Below are 19,645 nucleotides of genomic sequence, written 5' to 3'. Positions count from 1 at the left end.
AAACTACAGCTCCCATCATGCATCACTTTGACAGCTCGCCTTTTCCACGGTGCAGGAAATAAAAGCAAGCAGAAGCGCCTATGGAGATGCGGACGATCCAAAGAGCACGCTGGGGATTGTAGTTTCTGGCGCGATTGCGGAGGCGACTTGCATTGCGAGGAGCACAGCTGGGAGAAGGAAGCGGGCCAAAGCCGGGGAGAGAACCTCTTGTTCGCGGCCGGAGGAAGTGTGGCCTCGGCTGATTCCGTAAAGGAGGAAGAGGCCCGGGAGCGGCTGCGGCGATGGATGTTACCCAGCCCAAGCAGGAGCATCTCTTGGCCCTGAAAGGTAATCGCTCTCGCTTCCTCCGCTCCTTCGGATTTGGCCTGGGGCTTAGCAGCTGAAAAGCAAATCCTGCAAGGGACGAGAAGAAGAGAATCCAGCCCCGCTTCCGTTCTGCGGCGGCTCCCTTGGCCGCTGTTTTTAGGAGACCAAAGCGGGTGGGTCTGAGGCAATTAAACCTGGGAGGGATCGGCAGGTTGGTGGCCCAAAGCTAATTTGCAGAAGAAGTCGGCTATCCTTTTCAAAAGGTCGGTTCCTTATTCCACCTGCCAGGGCACGTTGTTGAATAAAGAGCTCGGAAAGTGACCCTAGATCCAGCCTCATTAGTTCAAGCCAGAGTGTGCACCCAGGACGGGGAATCTCCCAACGTTTTCAGATTTCTTTTAAAAGATAAGGACATCATCGCTTCCCTAGGAAATGGTAAGGTGGTGGTGTTTTTTGTGCAGTTTTGTATAAGCAAGAACTGCATCTCAAAATCCATTGCGAAATCTTCAGTTGGCAGGCCTTTCTTGCGCTTGCCCAGCTATGAATCAAGAGGGACAATGTTGCTGCAGAACAAGCTTTCAGAGATGGGTGGTGTGTAAACATTTCTAAAGCAAGCGGGGCTGCAATATTATACAGCTGCTCTGGGAGTGAGCTTTGAAAAAGGGGGTGCCTGTTATCTTCTCGTCAGCTCCCAGAAAATGGAACATTTCCTTGAACTAAAAAATAAATAAAAATCTGTCAAGCCTTAGATACAATCAGCTGCTAAAGAGGAAATCCATCAATCCTTCCAATATATATCCTTTCTTTGTAATACAACACAAGCTATTTAGGAAAAAACCAAACCCATTTCTGCAACCTCAGATGGAAGAACAAGATTAATGGAACTAGTTCTCACCTGCTTCCTTGATGTCTGTTGTATGAGTTTACCACATGGAAACATTCTCCTGAGAAAAAAATGGCCACTAAGAGTACCAGAAAAGCTGTGAAGGATGTGTGGAGAGTGCATTGATTGGGACCAGTACCTAAGCAGTTGTTGAAATTAGAACCCTTCCTATCTCCTGTCCCAGTATCCCCTCAAGTTCTTACAAATAATGAGTTGTTGAAAAAGGCAACTCTTTTGAAATATTTTCCTTATGGGGAAGTGGAGTGTATGAGCATCACAAAGTACAATCCCAATACACTTCTGTAGGCAGAAATGCTTTAAAGGCATTTCATGGCAATATATATTTCTGTAGTTGCCAGCAAGGAACACTAAATAGAGAAAGTACATACACACTGTGGAGTAGATGCTCTAAAGAATTGCAGAGCAAGCAAGAATAAAGGGGGACCTTCAAAGTAAGGACCCAAAGATGCAGATTTGTGGAAGAATGGTTGTCATTGGAGCATCCTTCCAGGAATCTCTTTTAAAACATTTTTTGCCTTCCTGCTTCTAAGGCTAACTTTCATCTGTGATTCAGTTACAGATAGGTAGCCGTGTTGGTCTGCCATAGTCAAAACAAAACTGACTTAGTTGGTCTTTAAGGTGCTACTGGAAGGAATTTGTTTCATCTGTGACAACACAAATAACATAGACAGTACTTGGAACACTATTCAGTCTAAAATTGTGACCCCATGTGCATGCATACACTTCAGATGTTACCATGAACATGAATAATTTCAGTCCTCCCAGCTTCTCTTCCTCTTTTTTCAATTATTATCCTACTATAGTAACATTCCAACTCTGCTATCCTTCCTTCTTCTTAGGAGTCTTAAGCAACAGCTACTACTACTGCATGAAAGCTTCCTGCCTGTGACAAACAGTATGTGAATAAATTGTCATCAGGGCCACAGTGTGGAAGTAAAAGGGTTAACCCCCCCCCACAAACTGCAGCCCATGTTCCTGATTCTCCCCCTTCTGTGACTGCTATTTATTTGTTTAGCAATAAAAATAAACAATCTGAAAAAGCAAACCAGTACAACAATAAATCTGATTTATATCACACCATGAGGATGAGAAAACATATCCAGTCCTGCAAAATGCTTGCTCATAGGGATGTCTACACGATGCATAAAACCGATCAGCGTTGGCATCAGCTGAGTCTGTGAGGGGAGCGCATTCCACAATTGGGAAGCCACTTTAGAGTTGGAAGGAAACAGTTGTGCAATGCCGAGATATATGTTTAAGACAGCATGTTGTTTGGCACTCACAGAAGTTCAGAAATTTGGTGGTGTATCACAGCTCCCTTACAGTAGGGCCATCTCACTTGTTTAATTTCTGTATTGGAGAAACTTATGTAGCATTCTGGTTTGAATTAGCAGTTGCAGCAAACCCAGATGTCTGACAGAAACAAAAAAACTATAAGTCCGAGGGGGTGCTGTTGTGGTTTGGGTTTCCAACTGCATACGTTTGCCGCCCATTACACTTACTACAACATTTTCTAGCGATAACTGCGTCAACATGATGGTGAACTTTAGTGGGAAAACTGCTAGCGTGTCTTATTACTTGCAATACTTCTGCTCTAGGTCCTGTTTTCTTCTGAACTGCACAGCACATGGCATGAAAAGATTCTTTTAAGTGATTATATCATTAGTGATGAAGCTGCTGTCCAAGAAACATTTAAAATAAGAACATGTGGATTCCTGTTATACAAGCATGGAGGTGATTCTGCACTATCGAGCATGGCAAAGGGACCCTGCAGCATTGCAAAGAATCGCAGAAGAGGCACTGAAAGAATTTCCTGTTAGGAAGCTCCCAAGTTTCATACCCTGGTTTCCAAATGACTTGCGCCAACTTCCCCTCAAACCTAAAAGAATCGCTCCAGTTATTTCTGGTGAAGAAGTAGAGCAAATGAAACAACATATTGCAGCCACAGAAACTGCTTGCTGCTCCCCATCTTATGACTGTACTGCAGGGCTTAAGGAATTTGATCCTGATGTAAAAGCTGGGAAGTGTTTGCAAGCTGAGCATGAAAGAAACAATTTTAGCAATTTGGAAAAGCAAACATCAAGCAGCAAGCAGAAGCTGAGAAGGTCTTGGAGTGTGTCTCTTCCCAACACCAAGCTCAAAGACAAGATTCTTCCTTTATCTAGAGAACTGCAGAGCACTTTAGACAAATTAAAGCTCCATGCATTCTATAGAGCCCAGTGGATAATAGAACCATCTACATTTGGTAGTCAAACGTTGGAGGACATTTGGGTAAAGCTCAACAAGATGATCAAACACAATGAACTGCCATCTTGTAATGCTACGATCCAGAGATGTGAAGGGCAGATTTCAGTTTTCTGTGATATACTGTACTGTGAATATGTTGCCAACAACCTTAGAGAAAAATTAAACCTTTTGGGGAAAATAAATTTGTTTGTTCACAAATATGGAATCATACATAGTCTGTAGCTTTATAACAAGGCATTGCTACTTTCTGTGAAATGTTATATTTTAAATACACTTTGTTGCCTTACAATGTTTTTGAAAAAAATCTGTGGTATTGGGGGGTGGGCAGAAGGGAAGTAATTAGCTTATCTTGGGCATTTTCCATTTTATTTAAATTAGAAGCCCTCCTTGTATATTTCTTTGCTCACGTAGAAAGAACTCATGGTTCTGAGCTATAGTAAGTCATGTTCTCTATATATGTACCCTTTGATTAGAGGATTGACTTTTTTCAGAGTATGGATTTATTGAAAATTAGAGGGAAAAACATTTGTTTGGAATGATTTGTCTAAAATTAATGAACAATAAAAAGAAAGGCTGCTGTGTTGGAGTAATAATTTCTAAACTTTAATTTTATGAAGTCCATCATGCTGATATATTTGTTTCCCTTTTTGTGTGTTTGGCCTACATTTTTGCTTCCTATAGATTGTAGTCACATCGGCAGTGGGCAGAATGCTGTCCTACTGGCCATTATGTTCTGTACAGAGGCAAGACTTCTTTGTGTTCTTAGCAGCCCTTAGAAAATGTATGCCATCTAAACATGGTCATTTGTAAGCAAATTCTATTGCAATCACATACCCTCCAACATTTCTTCGATAAAAATAGGAATGTCCTATTCTATCTTCTTCTTTTTATACCTCAGCATCTGACTGGGTTACGCCAGCAACTGTGGGCTGCTTCCAACATATATAAAAACATAATAAAACTTTAAACATTAAAAATCTTCCCTGTACAGGGCTATCTTCAGGGGTTGGATAACTCCATATCCTCCAATATATCTCTGATGAAAATTGGGACATACTAAGGAAAAGCAGGACATTTTGGGATAAAATCAGAAATTAGAACAGCTTTGGTAAATCCAGGACTGTCCCTGGAAAATAGCGACACTTGGAGGGTCTACAATCGGTAGTTTGTAGGCCCTGGTCCAGCCTTAATATCTACATTTGAATGAATGGGGAAAGCATTGGTTGACTGGAAACCTCCCTGCCCCCCCAGTCTGCCTTAGGGGGAGTCAACTATCCTTTGGACCAAACAACTGCTTACAAATGGTACTCTCAACATGGTTGGATAAGGATCAAGGCAGTTATGAGTATTGTGTTTCGTTAAAATGATTTTTGCAGTTATCCATGATTATCCTAAAACATTTCTTAAAAAATATTATTGGTGGGATTTTTAAAAAATGGATATGCATGCTTTTTGTCTTTGCTCAAGTATCGGTGTGAATGAACACCTCCTGCATTTTTAGTTGTTTTCACATTAAGCCCAATTTCATCTCCTTTTCTTGTGCTCAGTACAAACAAACAAAATACATAAAACTTGCGCAGAATTTCAGGGACAAGGTAATATCCAAACAGGTCTTATGGTTCTTATTTTGAAGTTAAATATGTTGAGCTTCTAGTGAAGTCCTGGTGATGAGGTGTGTGATTAATGTGGAATTTGCTTTCTAAATTCACAGTAATGAGGCTGACCAAACCTACTTTGTTCACCAATATTCCTGTGACCTGTGAAGAGAGAGACTTGCCAGGTAAAATTTGTTATGGTGTTAAATAATACTCAAACTCTGGTAGATCTACGTATAGAGGCACACTGCTGTTAGATTTGTTGTTAGGCCAGTGTATACCTGAAAATACTGTACTTGAATGTGTGGAGTGTTGCTGAACAACACCAGTGTCAAATATTGTAGTTAAGTTAAAGCTCGGGGATTGTGACCAGTAGTTTGCCTGTGTGTGAACCAGTGCAATTGCGATACTTCATGAAACCTGGGTTCTGTAGGAAACTTTTCTGCTAACAATGTACAGGTTATTGCATGTTTCTCTCCATTGGCAGAGGCCAGTAGGAACGCACTTATGCACCATCCTAAGTCCCCAGTCATCAGCCTAGTGGGAGTGTGGGTGTGTTAGTACAGTCCTGGCAAGCTAAAAACTCAGTAATGTGGAATGATTGATGTTCACCACTATGCGGAGCACATGGACATTTCAGATCCCTTCTTTTTCAAACCAGAGTACAGAAACTTAAAATTTATTTTCCTTTTTTTTTGGCATTGCTTCATTTATTGCCATGTATGCCCACATGGAATGCTTTCCCTGTAACACCCCATAGAACTGAGAGACATGAAATGATAGCCTTTCAAAACAACAACAAAAATCAGAAGATCTCAGCTAGCAGGTCTTGCAAGAATTCATGAGAACTAGAGCTAATGTTTGCCAAGAAGTTTCTGTCTGTGTCGCTTTTCCTTCCAAAGATAGCAGATAAATTACTGTTGAATGTTTTATTGGTTTTTTTTTTAAAGAAACAATAAAATTCAAGGAACTACAAAAAGTCTGTTTAAACTGCTGTTTATACATATTACAAAACTGCTTAGAGGTGCTTGTTTAGAACTCTGCCATTTAGTATGGCAAATAGATTAAATGTCCTTTTCTTCTAACAGGAATGCCACTTCACATGTATTTTCAATCGTATGTTCAGATGAAAATATATTATAATAAGTTAAAAGCCAGTGGCTAATCAATTAAAGTATTTAATTAGTTTATATAGAAATATCAATATACGGTAGTTGACCTGACATATAATTTTATATTACTGCAGGAGATCTGTTTAACCAGTTAATGAAAGATGATCCTTCCACAGTAAAAGGAGCTGAAACATTAATGCTTGGGGAAATGTTGACTTTGCCTCAGAATTTTGGGTAAGAATTGTATATAGATGTGTAGATTTGTTGAGATAATTGTTTTATGATCTCTAGTCCTGTGCAGAACTGTCCTAATACTGTAAATACCAGTGGTTTCAGTTGTACTTGCTTCCAACTTAGAATGCTCTTAGGCAGGGGTAGGCAACCTAAGGTCTGTGGGCCGGATGCGACCCAATCGCCTACTCAATCCGGCCTGCGGATGGTCTGGGAATCAGTGTGGTTTTTTTATATGAGTAGAATGTGTGCTTTTATTTAAAATGCATCTCTGGGTTATTTGGAGGGCATAGGAATTTGTTCATCCCCCACCCCAACAATATAATCCAGCCCACCACATGGTCTGAGGGACAGTGGACCGGCCCACAGCTGAAATAGGTTGCTGACCCTTGCCCTTAGGACTGTGGCCTAAGCCTATCTTCCTTGTCCTTCCTATGGATAAAGTCTATTATTATTCTTAATTTCCCCCTGCCACAAACTGTTTCCAAGGGCCTCTTGCGTTACGGGGTTAGGAAGCCATCTATTATGGTTTCTAACTTTGAATCAGTGGTACCTCTGAGTAAACAGTCATTGGATGAAGCATGAAGAGATATTTACTGTTAAACAGAGGTGGTGAGTTAAAAGTAAAGCTAGCAACTACCAGACCCTGATTTTGAATATAAGAACAGCCCTTCTGCTTTTGACTAAATCTACCTAGTCCACTATCCCCTTTCCCACAGTGACCCATCAGATGGAAAGCCTGCAAGCAGAATGTAAGGACAATAATTCTTTCCCACTATAGCCATCATGTCATCCTTATCTTCCACACACGAATCTGCCTAATTCCCTTTTAAAATCTACACAACATACTCATATACACATCCATGCTGTGTGCCTTAGTTGGCTCAGACTAGCTTACTTATTTTCATTTTGTTTGTTCTTGTCAACATAGTGCTGTGCTTAGGCACTATGTTAAGTACTGAAACCACAAGATTGTCTTCAGAGGCTTTTAGCCATGTGCATGCAATAACATCAATGCTAGAAGATGCAAAAATGGAACTCTATAAATATGGCTTTAATGGTACGATAACAGAAGTCCATGCTGTTGTTAAAAGTGGCAATAATAGATTTTAGAGATTTATTCAAAGCAATGGTTTTAACAGTTCTCTTTTCTCCTCCCTTCTTGAACAGAAATATATTCTTAGGAGAGACATTTTCCAGCTACATCAGTGTACATAATGACAGTCACCAAGTGGTAAAAGATATTTTGGTAAAGGTATGTTTGTTCTTATCAAGTAGTTTTAAGTGTGTTGTTAAGGTAATTAATCAGTTAACGTTTTTCTAGTTGAAGGAAACTTTGAACAAAAACAATAGGGGTGTATCTAAAGGTAACAGGGAAAATTATAAAGGCATATTCTTTTTGCTTGCTATATATTTTTGAGGCAGTCTGAAAGTAAGTTTGTTCTGTACTTTTCTTAACAAGTATATTCCAACGGAAAGTTCTACTGCACAACCACAATCGTGCAAGAGAACATTACGAGTACATGTTAGCTTTTGGGATGCTCGGGCATCACATCTTCTCAGTGGACTGTGCCCAGATTTTCAATGAATGCCTTGGGGAGGATGGAATGTAAAATCAGTTAAAGCAATGAAAAACTATTTTCAATAATAAAATTCAACCTCTCTTTTATTGAAGAGTTTTTTGTTCTTAATTCCAAGGCTGATCTACAGACAAGTTCACAGCGTTTAAACCTTTCAGCCTCTAGTGCTGCAGTGGCAGAACTCAAACAAGACTGTTGTATCGATGATGTAATACACCATGAAGTAAAGGAAATAGGAACGCACATGTAAGACACATTATACTTCCACCCACAATTCATAGGGTTGTATCTAACAGTAGCTTGCCAAAGGCAGGACACCTGCTTGTTGCCAATCCCTCCTTCCCGATGTGTCTCCCACACTCCAAAAAAGCCTTTCGAAAGCTATGGGGAACTCCTGGAACAGTATAGGATATGGCACAGAGGGCTGCAATTGGTCCCGGGGGGAATGGTGCCTTGCATTAACAGAAATGTTTCTGTTAGTCTAAAACCATCTGTAAACTTAATTTAGTTTTTCCCATTCTGTAAAAAAAAATAAAAAATGCCAAAGGAGATGAATTGCTAATTTGCATCATTTGCTCCATTTCTCCATTCTCCCCATTCTCCCAACCTGAAAACACAAGCAAGACTGAAAACTAGTTAAACCCCACTGAATCATTTGTCTCTTTCAGCTTAGTGTGTGCGGTAAGCTACACCACACAGACAGGTGAGAAGATGTACTTCAGAAAGTTCTTCAAATTTCAGGTATTAAGCTGACATAGCTGGCAGTGTTGACTGTGAATGAAGATATCTAACCCTTGTCTATCTCTCTGTCTCTTCTATGCTGCCCATGCTTGCAACTTTCCCCAGAATTTATCTGGGGCAAATTTGGTGGTGGTGGTGCAGTTGTTGTTAAGGTTTCTTTTAATGTTGGGTTTGTCGGTACAAGTTCGCATCAGCGTTGCAAGAGAGGCTAGTACCATAATGTGAATCAGAAGTCCCCCCAGCAGCACCTTCTAGGTCCATCCCTCTAGAAATGACCAGAGCTATCGTAGCACCATGTCTTCCAGGCTGAACCCCAGAAAGTCAATAGAATCAGTAGACACTGATTCTATACTCTGTCAGTCCACTATACTCTGTCAGTCCACTCCTTATCATAGGTCATCTACCAAGTTGTCTGTAAGCCAAGTCAGAGACAGATTGGAATTAATCCAGAATGAATGAATGGATGATGGTAGGTAGGTAGGTAGATATGGGTAAAGTTGTAGAAACCAGGGATGCCAATACCTCACGGAGTTTAGAAGTGGGGAACCTTATCTGGGTCCTGTCCTGGTAACTTTAAAAATCAAGTAAAGAGTTTTGATTTGGAAGTTTGGCTTTTAGGGTAGAAACCCCAGAACAGCATTACAGAAAATACCTTCTGAGGAGTGAGGTGTCTGTACATAGAGGAATCAGGTATCATAAGGATGTGGGGTTCCTGTGCCTTTTAACAGCTACATAATGAGCAAAAAATGAAGACATGAAGTTTTCCTAGCATGAACTTGCAGAGATGAAGGTAGTGGCATCTGCTGAATTTCTGCCTGTCCCACATTTCTGCTACTGCTTGCTTCTGAAACTGCAGGTGCTCCTCTCGTCTCTTGCTCTCTTGTTTCCGGGAGGAGCAGGGAAGGAGCAAAGCACCTCTGTTTTTAGTAACATGCACAAGTATTTCCATATACTTCACTATGATTTAAAGGTGAAACTCACGCATTAAAGTGTCATGCAAACAAATTATTTAATAAGAATAATTTAAGTCTATTTGCAGTTTGTCTTGATTTCAGGGTCAGAATCGCTGATATGCAAATGAAAAGATTTTATTTATTTGTCGTGTATATAACACCTGATAATTGATATGCTTTGCTCCTTTAATTAGGAAGCTTAGCCAGCAATTGATAGTGTAATTGCTTGCAGCTTATTTGCCACTGGCTGACTTCCTTCCAACAGCAGAAGCTGGGAAAGAGCAGCATTTCTTAATTAAAGCTTGTGGAAATTAAAACTGCTAATTTTGAAATGCATCATTATATTAAAGAGTATGATCGTGACCTATATGACACTCTGGTATAAAAATAACTTTTGTGGGAGAGGTTTTTTGCCATGCTACTGTAAAATCCTTTTACCTGATCAAAATGTGGAAGCGTCTGTAGACATAGGAAAGAAAAAGTGGGATGAGTAAGCTGGGTTCTTCCACTGAAGTAAACTTTGGGGTTTGCTTATATGGACGCAAGTTAATAACTTTACTTTTGAATTACTCAGAAACAGGTAGTACTTAGTGTTGATGAAGGAGTTTGATAAATCTCCCTTTAGTATTTATTCTTTTTTCAAACAGGTCCTCAAACCGCTAGATGTGAAAACAAAGTTCTACAATGCTGAGGTAAATGCAGAATATTGTATTTAGTGCTTGGTGTCCAAAATTCTGAACAGGCTCTTAGTGAAAACTTGTTATATTGGGAATTAAAATGGTGGTTCTTTTTCAGGATTATAGATCTAGATCTCCCATTTGAGATTTAATAGGCCCATTTCATTATCTGTTCTGTTAAACCCAGACAAATAAACAGAACTTTCTCACCTGGCAAAGCATTTTTAAATTATTCCTTTCTACATAATATTAATCTTTTGTCTTTTAGAATTGACAGGTGTTGGCAGTTTGAACTTACGCACTTTTTATTAGCTGGAATAGCCACAAAATAGAAAAAGACAAAAATCTGAGGAGATAAACTTAGGAAAATAGAGCTAAAACGATTGTTTGAAAACTAGGTGAAGCAGTGAATTTGTTTAACTGTACTTACAGTATTTTATTTTTTTAAAAAATAATAAACCAAGTTGTATGTTAAAAGCTACTAAGAAACTACAAAATACCCCAAAGGGCATGCTAACAGTGGAACAGAGTCCATCAGAAAGTGGTGGACTCTCCTTCCTTGGAGGTTTTAAAGCAGAGCTTGGACGGCCCTCTCTCAGGGATGCTTTAGTTGAGATTCCTGCATTGCAGGGAGTTGAACTGGGTAACCCTCAGTTTCCCGTCCAACTCTACAGTTCTATGATTCTGGCATAAAATTTCTGTATGCCAGCTATAGAAAATGGCTGCCTAGCTATTACATCGTTGGAAAAATATAATGATCTTGCCCTCTTTCCTGGCCGAGGGTGAGGAAAACAGGTGAGTACAAATCTACACCTTGCTCTCCTCCTCACTTTAATCTATCCATTTGTCATTGCCATCACCATTTGGGGAAAATGTGGCTGCATATTTAGTTATAATCCATTTTAAAAACATTTGTTTCATTATCAACTGGATAAACTTGTGGTTCAGATTTACTCAAAAAGGCAGCTACCTTACTTAACATTATTGATGTTAAGTAAACTAATACTAGGTGATATGCCAGAGTAGAAATACTTAACAGGTCTGTGTGACAGTAATGCAGCGGGTGCGGATTTCCCCATCACTGCATCTTCATCCTGAGATAGGTGCAACTTGATGAATTATAGAAAGACCTTTGGGTCTTAAAGGCACAGTGCCTCTGACAGAGATGCTCTGCAAGTGCACTTGTGCCAGTGATAGGGTTGGTAATTCTCTGAGTTGTTGGCCAAACAATATTTAAAGATACCTAGCATAAAGGGGGTGGGGGGATTGATAAATGTAAAGGTTGTTATGGTACCAAATTAAGCTTTTGAAGAAAGGCAATTCATTGGGAGGTGCATTTTAGCACTTGTCCTTTTCCAATGGTGCTTTCAACTTTCTTGTAGCTTGTTAATTACAATGGGAGCTTTTGTTATAGGATGATGTATAAATACATGCAGTTAATATGCAGACTGGCTCAATTTAAAACCCGAGAGTCATCAGTAAACAGGTTTCCTTCCCATATTTAAAACTTTGTGCATTAAGAGAATATTTGTAAGATTAACGGGTCCTCAGTTTTCCCCCCATATGGAAGTATTCAGCCAAGTAATGGACTTCTTCTGTGAGCATGTACTGGTTTATCATTGTGTTCATTGTGCACTCCCTGTGTTTGCCATTTCACATAATTTATTTCTTCATTATACCATATGCTGACATGGTCTTATTTAGAAATAAGATTTCTTAATAGTGAGCCTTTTATTTTTATTGCCAGTTTACATTTCTCTCTTACTAATGCTGTCTTGTTTAGAAAGTACCAAAAAAAATGCAAAAAGATGCATTTTATTTGAAACTTAGTTGTCCTCCTTTTTTTCTTTAACATTTAACCCTAATTTCTCTAATGTTTTCTTTTTTATTTTCCCATTAGAGTGACCTCAGTTCTGTGGTAATTTTATTTATTATTTATAAATATGTATGCTTGTCTTCTGTTTGTCTTTCTGCCTGTTACTAACATTATTTTGAAAACATAATGGAAAAGCAATGTTTGTACACATAGATATTGGCTTGTTTCCCCTTTCTCCCCATACTAGCTCTCTCCTTGCATCCATTGTTTAACAGTATTTTGCAGTTCAGACTTCTGTACTGAATAAATATTTCAGTAAACTACTGTGACTAGGAAATTAATTGTTGACCACAGAGCAACAATGATATTCCTAGAGGCATACTGTTGAGGCTACAAAAGCACATGGGCCGGGCTATTTTTGTTGTAATTTCTGTTGGGTGCACATGTTTCATTGGGCAAAAATTCAGTTTTCTGCAAATCTTATGAAACATTTGTTTTTTTACATAAGAACAGCTCTGCTGGACCAGACCAAAGTTCAGCATTCTGTCCTCACAGTGCCCAGCCAGATGCCTATGAAAAGCCCCCAAGTAGGACATGAACATAATAGTACTTTCCCAGCTGTGAACCTCAGCAACTCATATTTGGAGGTCTATTGTCTCTGATGCTGAAAGTGTGATTTGTCATGAGTGACTAGAGTGGGGTGTCATGGTCTGGAATAGTTCTGGGCCTGTCTGATGATTCACAAAGCCAGAATGAGTTATGCAAAAAGAAAATTAAAGTTGTATAAGAAATTGCATTAAATTGAAGGTATTGGGTTGGAGGCCAATCTATCCTTCTGCATGCAGAAAGTATTTTCCATTCCCAGAAGGGCTTTTACAGTACAGGCTAGAATATCATGTGAACAAGTGAAATGAAATTCAGTGGCTATAAAATCTCTTACACAAGCCTAGTATTAGATTTGTTCATCACTTCCACAGCTAAGGAAGTCTCAAGTTTACTTCTAACCAAAGCAAAATAAAATACATAGCAAATGTATCCATTAAGGCAACACTGCATGCTAACCACGTACATCCACAATAGTCTATTGTAAGCAAGAATATCTTCTCTCCTCCAATGACGTGTGAAGAGCCTACTAGATCAAATGCAAGTGTGGCACAAGCAGGAGGCTACCATTGGAAAGACCTGTTATCTCATTGCTACCATCTTGGCATCACTTAAATGGGAGCACACAGAGAAGGACCTTGGGTTATCTTAAGAGTCCCAAGTAGGTTTATATGTGGAAAGACCATTCTTGAGGGTATGGCCCTCAAAAGCATTTTTTAAAAAAATCATTTAATTGACTAGTACAGAACTTCACAAAATTCTGCTAGTGCCCATTTTTCTTCCAATGCATTGTGCAAATTTCCTTACGTAATTTATATATTTTTCACTATTTGGAATGCTTAGTTATAGTGGTCTTTACCTGGTAGTGTTTCTTGTGTTTGGTGGTATAAAAGTACACAGAACCTTGCATGTAGGCTTGTTTCGTATTAAATCATGGCAAAATTTCTGTTATTTGCTGTTTTTGTGAAGACACTGGATGGGAGGAGAGAGACAAGATATTTCACATCTTTCTTTATATGTTTATTAAAACTCCTTTCAAATTTATGAATGCATGTGGCAATGAGTCTAACGGTGTAATTGCAGTTCAAATCTTGATGTGTGTGCTATAATAATCCAGGAAATTTGCTGTGAAGCGCTCTGATCAAATCATGCTATTGGGACTAATCGTGAGAGTGAGACTAATCAACCCCTGCGTCATTGTAAGCTACCTTGCTTTTTCATTATGATGCTTGGTTTTGTTTTCTTCCTTCAACTTGGCTCTTGCTAAATTTCTGGTGGTTGCTGTTTTAAAAGACACTGATGGGAAATTTGGAAAACACAAGATGTAAGCAATGGATTTATGGGATATTCTTTCAGAAGAGTAGAAAAATGTTAAATCCCTAGTGCTAGAAGACATGATAGTACTTAAGGTTTTTTTTAAAAAAAATAAAAGCGAAATAACTGAATTTTATTCGTCATTGGTGTTTTGCTTGAATACATAATACTCCCCTCCTTCTAATCTGAGAAGACCAGAAGCTGCTGCTTCTATTTTACAACATGCACTACCTTTTTTTTAATACAGTTAATAGGCCAAAATTAACCAAAAGTACAGATCTAATACAGTGTTAGGTGACATCAGCATAACATGATAACCCGAGAAAGACAATTTCTAGGACAATAAAGATCAAACCTTTATTCACCTGTTGCTTTCTGGTCTTCTCAGCAACTAACAGGAATTTTTCCGCTGCCAAAGAGACTCCAGGAATTTTGTCTAATAGGCAATTTACCTAAAAGTTTGCTGATCTCCCAGCAAAGAGCCTGAAAGGGAGTATTTCTGTCTTAGATTAACCACTGTTTAAGAATCAGACAATATTCTAAACTGTGGCTAATCTTACAGTCAACTGGATGTTGACTGGTGGTGGCAAACTGTAAAACAATTCCAGCCTCTCACATTCCATGTTGTTTGGAGGGCCACCCATTGCCTTTTGATGGCCCTCCAAACAACATGGAATGTGAGGGGCTGGAATTGTTTTACAGTTTGCCACCACTAGTCAACATCCAGTTCCAACTCAACTTTTGACAAACAGTGGAAAATAGGTATGAGGCTATCCTGTTTTCAGTTACAAAAACCAAGTATGCCCCTTTTACTTGATGGGATTTTCCATTTTACACAGGGCCTCCACATGCTTGTAATCAGATATGATGTTGGAGCCTTTGATCGAGCGGCTCCCATCGTTCCTCCCCTGCAGGCATCCCTTTGATTGTCAGCAGGTTTTGATTGCAGTTTTGAACTGCCAGATACGTCACACTGCTTTGCAGGACTGAGATCTTGCAGAGACATTTAAACAGATCACGTTTGTACCATGTCCCCAGTTAAGGGACATGCAGTTGATAATTGCATCAAGTTCTTTAATTCTTGAGATGGGAAGGACACTAGGTGTCTTAGAACCAGAAATAAGGTTGTTGGGGTAGTAGAATATTAAGCTCTGTGCCATTACGAAAGTTTATAGCAGAGACCTGAGCAGTTCTTAGGTCAATGTGAACAGTTTGTGTAGCATGCCTCTAAACCCCTGTAACAGTTCATACACTTAAAAAAACACCTATTAACAATATTTTCTTTGTATGCAGCCTGGTGCATCATTAATCTGGCATGGCATGTGTCTGTTGTGCATTGCACTCATTTTACATTTATAAAGTGTTATTTCTTTCCTTTTAAAAGAAAATCTGAATTGATGTGGACCGTTGGAGCTCAGCTTGCAAGTCCAGTTTAGGCCATATAGACACTACCTTAGAATAGGAAAATATGACAAAGTTTTCCCAAATCCATTGTCAGCACTATTCCAGTTGACTAACATTTTTGCTTCTACTGCTCTCTGTTGGGATAAAGACTTTTCTCGCATTTAATGACTGTTACTTTTGATTTTCAGGCATGAACTAACTGCGTTTGTGGTTTAATGTTTTTCAAACACTTGAGATGCTGGAGCGTTTTGTCAGTTGAGATTATTTTTTTATTTAGGCGTTTTCTCTGCTCTTTTAGACTGATGAAGTATTTTTGGAAGCTCAGATTCAGAATATCACAACCTCTCCAATGTTCATGGAGAAGGTGTCACTGGAACCTTCTATTATGTACAACGTAGCAGAATTAAATGCAGTCAACCAAGGTGAGGACAGGTAAGGGCCTTATTTGCTTCTTCATACTGTACTGGCTACAGTCACGCATCATGGTGCTTGTGTCTTCATATACTAAAAACTGAAGCTATACGTGCGCTGATGAAGCTGTTCTTGCAAATGGACGCTCTTTGCTGTGGTTCCTTGTATTATGGGCCCAGAGTACAGTCGTACCTTGGTTCTTGAACACCTTGTGACTTGAACATCTTGGCTCTCGAACCCCCGCAAACCCAGAAGTACGTGTTCTGATTTGCAACTTTTTTTGGAAGCTGAATGTCCGACACGGCTTCTGCGGCTTCCAATTGAGTGCAAGGAAGCTCCTGCAGGGAGCCGCACCTTGGTTTTCGAATGTTTTCAGAAGTTGAACAGACTTCCGGAACAGATTCCGTTCGAGAACCAAGGTACGACTGTATAATTCTGTGTCATACTGCTTACTGTGGTATTTTGATGACCTTGCTACATTTGCTGTTAATTTCAAACATTGGCATGTACCTCAATTCATTTTCTATGAGCTCTCTTAACTATCACCACCATTTGTATCAAGATTACTGTAGAATATAGTCCAGTGTAGCATAGCAAAACAGGTGGTCTAGCCAGTTTGAGGCCTCCCCCATTCCTATATTCCTCCCTTCCAAACTTTCGCAAAAAATCTTGCTTGTCTTTTAATTTTTTTTCTCTGCTAAGCCTGATTTCCTTAAAACTTCCAGAGGCAACTGAAAACTGAATCTGATAGCCAGTCCAGAATTCACTGGATTTTTGTTGAAAAGTCCAATTTTGAGGTACAAGCTAAGGTAAACCTGCCCCTTCTCTTCCAGTGTGTCAACATTTGGTTCAAGAACATATCTGCAACCCATGGATACTCGACAGTATCTTTACTGTCTTAAACCAAAGCAAGAGTTTGCAGAGAAAGCTGGCGTTATTAAAGGTGTGACAGTCATTGGAAAGCTTGATATAGTATGGAAGACAAACTTGGGTGAAAGGGGAAGGTTGCAAACCAGCCAGCTCCAACGAATGGTAAGTATTTTTCAGAAGATTCTCTTTAAAGACAGAAGGGAAAATAGTGAAGAGCCTGTGCAGATACAGTTTACCTCTGAATATCAGGTGCTGGGAGGAAAATTTAGAAATTGTAAAAACAATATTGGAGTAAATAGACCTTGATGTGATCCATCGGGATTCTTCTCAAGTTCTCATTAATATTACAATTTATAAGACCAGATATATATATATATACAGCACTTTTGCTGGAACATAGAACAGATTCTTTTCAGTGATCCACACCCCAAATACGGAATTTGATTCCAGGTGAGATCAGGTATATTTCCTCCCTTGCTAGCTGTAAACATGCCTTGTTTACATCAGTTTTTTTCATCAGGGTCTTTGGGGCCAATGCTAATTATTTTGGGGAATGACCATAGCTCAGTGATAGCGCATCTGCTTTGCGTGCACAAGGTCCTAGACATCAGTAGGCACAGCTGTGAACATCCCATCTGAAATTTGCTTTTGGTCAGTGTTGACAATACTGCACTAGATTGACCAGTGTCCTGACTCATTCCAAGGCAACTCCCTGTTTCATGCTGCTCTTTGAGAACTAGACGGCTTATTTTGTTGTTATGCTGGCTTGTATGTTCCTGGGATGAGACTGCCATAACTTGTTTTACTACTGAATGTTGTGGATGAATGTTTGTCTGTGATTGTAAACTGCTTTGCCAAGCAACTTTGCCTAAAACGTGGTCTAAAACCTGTTTAATTAAATATCAGCATACGGTTAAATAGAACACTTCTTGAAAGCAGTGGCTTGTGCACTCATAAGGAGAAAAGGCTGTAGAGGTTTTACTCAAGAGTAGACCTATTGAAATTAATGCACCTAAATCATGTTCTTTAATCTCAGTGGGTAAAACTTACTTAAATGCTATCCAGAATTGTACTATAAATCTCAGTTTTTATGTTTTCTTTCTGAAGATGTTTGAGGTTGCTCCTGTTCATCAAAATCCAAATGAGGACTCCAAGTACATCAGCATAAACATGAAATTTGTAATGTTACATAAACTCCTCCAGAATGTCATCCTATGATTCACTTGTGGTGCCTTTCAGATGTTTCGGTGTGGGTGTACCTTGCTAAACTTTTAATGCTTTCTTAGGCTCCAGGTTATGGTGATGTCAGGGTTTCATTGGAGACAATTCCGGACACTGTAAACCTGGAAGAACCGTTTGATATTACATGTAAAATAACAAACTGCAGGTAATGAAATTACTTCCCCTCCTGCCATCTCTATTTTTTAAGAATTGTAGTTTGAACTGCTTACCGTTTCCAGTCAAAGGGGTAAGTTTTGTAGAGATAATTCACCCAATGTTTTAGATGTATTAAAATGCTGTTTGCATTCAAGGTTTTCCTTACTGCAGGAATATATAATTATTTTTAAGGTGATGGAAGTGGTTTGCTTTTTAAATGAACATTCCTAGATATATATAATTCTGCCCCTCACTTGCTGAGATACAGTGGACAAAGTAGATTTTAGAATTCCAAAAATATTTGTGGTTTTTATTGATGGAGAGGAAAGAGAGGCAGTGACCTAGTTGGTCCAATGTGCTGAAAAAGATGTGTGTATTTGTATTACATAAGGACTTCATTTTTAAAACCATTTTATTTTAAAAACCATTTATTTTTAATAATCAGAATTTAAGAGAAATACATGTTTTAATTATCATGCTGGCTCCTGTTGGGCAATCAATAAGCCACAGGTTTGCTGGAAGCATTAAATCATTTAACCACTGTATGCATCACCCTGAAACCTTTTCTTTCTAACCATAGAAAGAAGGCGGAAAAGAAAAAGGAGTCAAAACACATGAACTGGCCCTTAGACAAATTGAGATCTATGTTAATTTATTATTCTTTTCCATCCAGCAGTGAAAGAACCATGGATCTGGTTTTGGAAATGTGCAACACTAATTCCATTCACTGGTGTGGGGTGTCAGGAAGGCAGCTGGGCAAACTGCACCCCACTTCATCCCTACACTTGACACTTACGCTGCTTTCATCTGTGCAGGGACTACAGGTAAGATCTCCCACTTGGGCATTGCAATCCTATATGGGGTTGGAGGGAGTATCTGTTGGGCTTGTGTCTGTAGGGCAAAAGGCTGGGGTGTGTTTTCCTTTCCTCTGTCCCCTGTCCTTTCAAGGGCAGACCACCTTCTCCACCCATGGAGGGAAACTGAAAAATCCAATTGCCCTGGAATATCTTTCCAAGAATGGCAGCATGGGGTCCTTATGACCTATATAAGGTGATACTGTTGAGTTATAGGGCTCTTACGACCAGTTCAGAAGCCTGTTACGTTTCACACTGTCAATCCTTTTTTCTCCCCCTTTCATTTTAGACTGTCTCTGGCTTGAGATTAACAGACACCTTTCTGAAGAGAACGTACGAGTATGATGATATTGCACAAGTCTGTGTAGTTTCTTCCAAAATAAAAGAAAACTGAAAATGAACCCTTTTCGTTTTAATATTTCCTATTTTGGTTTTTGGACCCAACCCTCTGGCAATTTACTACAACCATCTGCAATCCAAAAAAGAATTTATTTATTTAACTGCCCCTTTGCAATTCAATCTGGCATCTTTGAAATGTTTTTAAAAAACAGTTTATTTGTGAAGAGCCAACCGTATGTATTTTAAACTATTTGGAAATAAAGCCCTGAGTCCAATGATGCAGATGCCCTAATTATTACTTGCATAACTCA

General features: G+C 39.2%; 1 protein-coding gene across 4 annotated transcripts; it reads left to right on the top strand.

The window, feature by feature from the left end:
* Positions 1–34: 34 nt before the first annotated feature.
* TRAPPC13 (trafficking protein particle complex subunit 13) lies at positions 35–19,396 on the top strand. Of its 4 annotated transcripts, none has more exons than XM_081880777.1 (13): positions 35–327; positions 5,169–5,237; positions 6,299–6,398; positions 7,566–7,650; positions 8,094–8,221; positions 8,644–8,716; positions 10,317–10,361; positions 12,247–12,264; positions 15,782–15,915; positions 16,728–16,926; positions 18,051–18,151; positions 18,818–18,965; positions 19,285–19,396. In XM_081880777.1, the coding sequence occupies exons 1-13, from the start codon at positions 282–284 to the stop codon at positions 19,387–19,389; spliced, it is 1,251 nt and encodes a 416-aa protein (XP_081736903.1). In that variant the 5' UTR covers positions 35–281; the 3' UTR covers positions 19,390–19,396. The 4 variants fall into 4 exon arrangements, with proteins under 4 accessions (XP_081736903.1, XP_081736902.1, XP_081736905.1 ...); XM_081880776.1 differs by having other exon boundaries at positions 18,815–18,965; XM_081880779.1 differs by lacking the exon at positions 12,247–12,264.
* The last annotated feature ends 249 nt before the right edge of the window (positions 19,397–19,645 follow it).

The sequence above is a fragment of the Podarcis erhardii genome (assembly GCF_964252035.2).
Source record: "Podarcis erhardii genome assembly, chromosome: 11".
In the NCBI taxonomy this organism is placed as follows: domain Eukaryota; kingdom Metazoa; phylum Chordata; class Lepidosauria; order Squamata; family Lacertidae; genus Podarcis; species Podarcis erhardii.
This window is presented reverse-complemented; position numbering and strand designations above follow the sequence as displayed.

Bases quoted from the DNA above. Each gene is read 5' to 3' on its own strand.
- TRAPPC13 (XM_081880776.1), top strand. From the start codon at position 282: ATGGATGTTACCCAGCCCAAGCAGGAGCATCTCTTGGCCCTGAAAG. The intron at 328-5,168 runs GTAATCGCTCTC...CTAAATTCACAG, and splicing joins GCATCTCTTGGCCCTGAAAG to TAATGAGGCTGACCAAACCT. The intron at 18,966-19,284 runs GTAAGATCTCCC...CTTTCATTTTAG, and splicing joins CATCTGTGCAGGGACTACAG to ACTGTCTCTGGCTTGAGATT.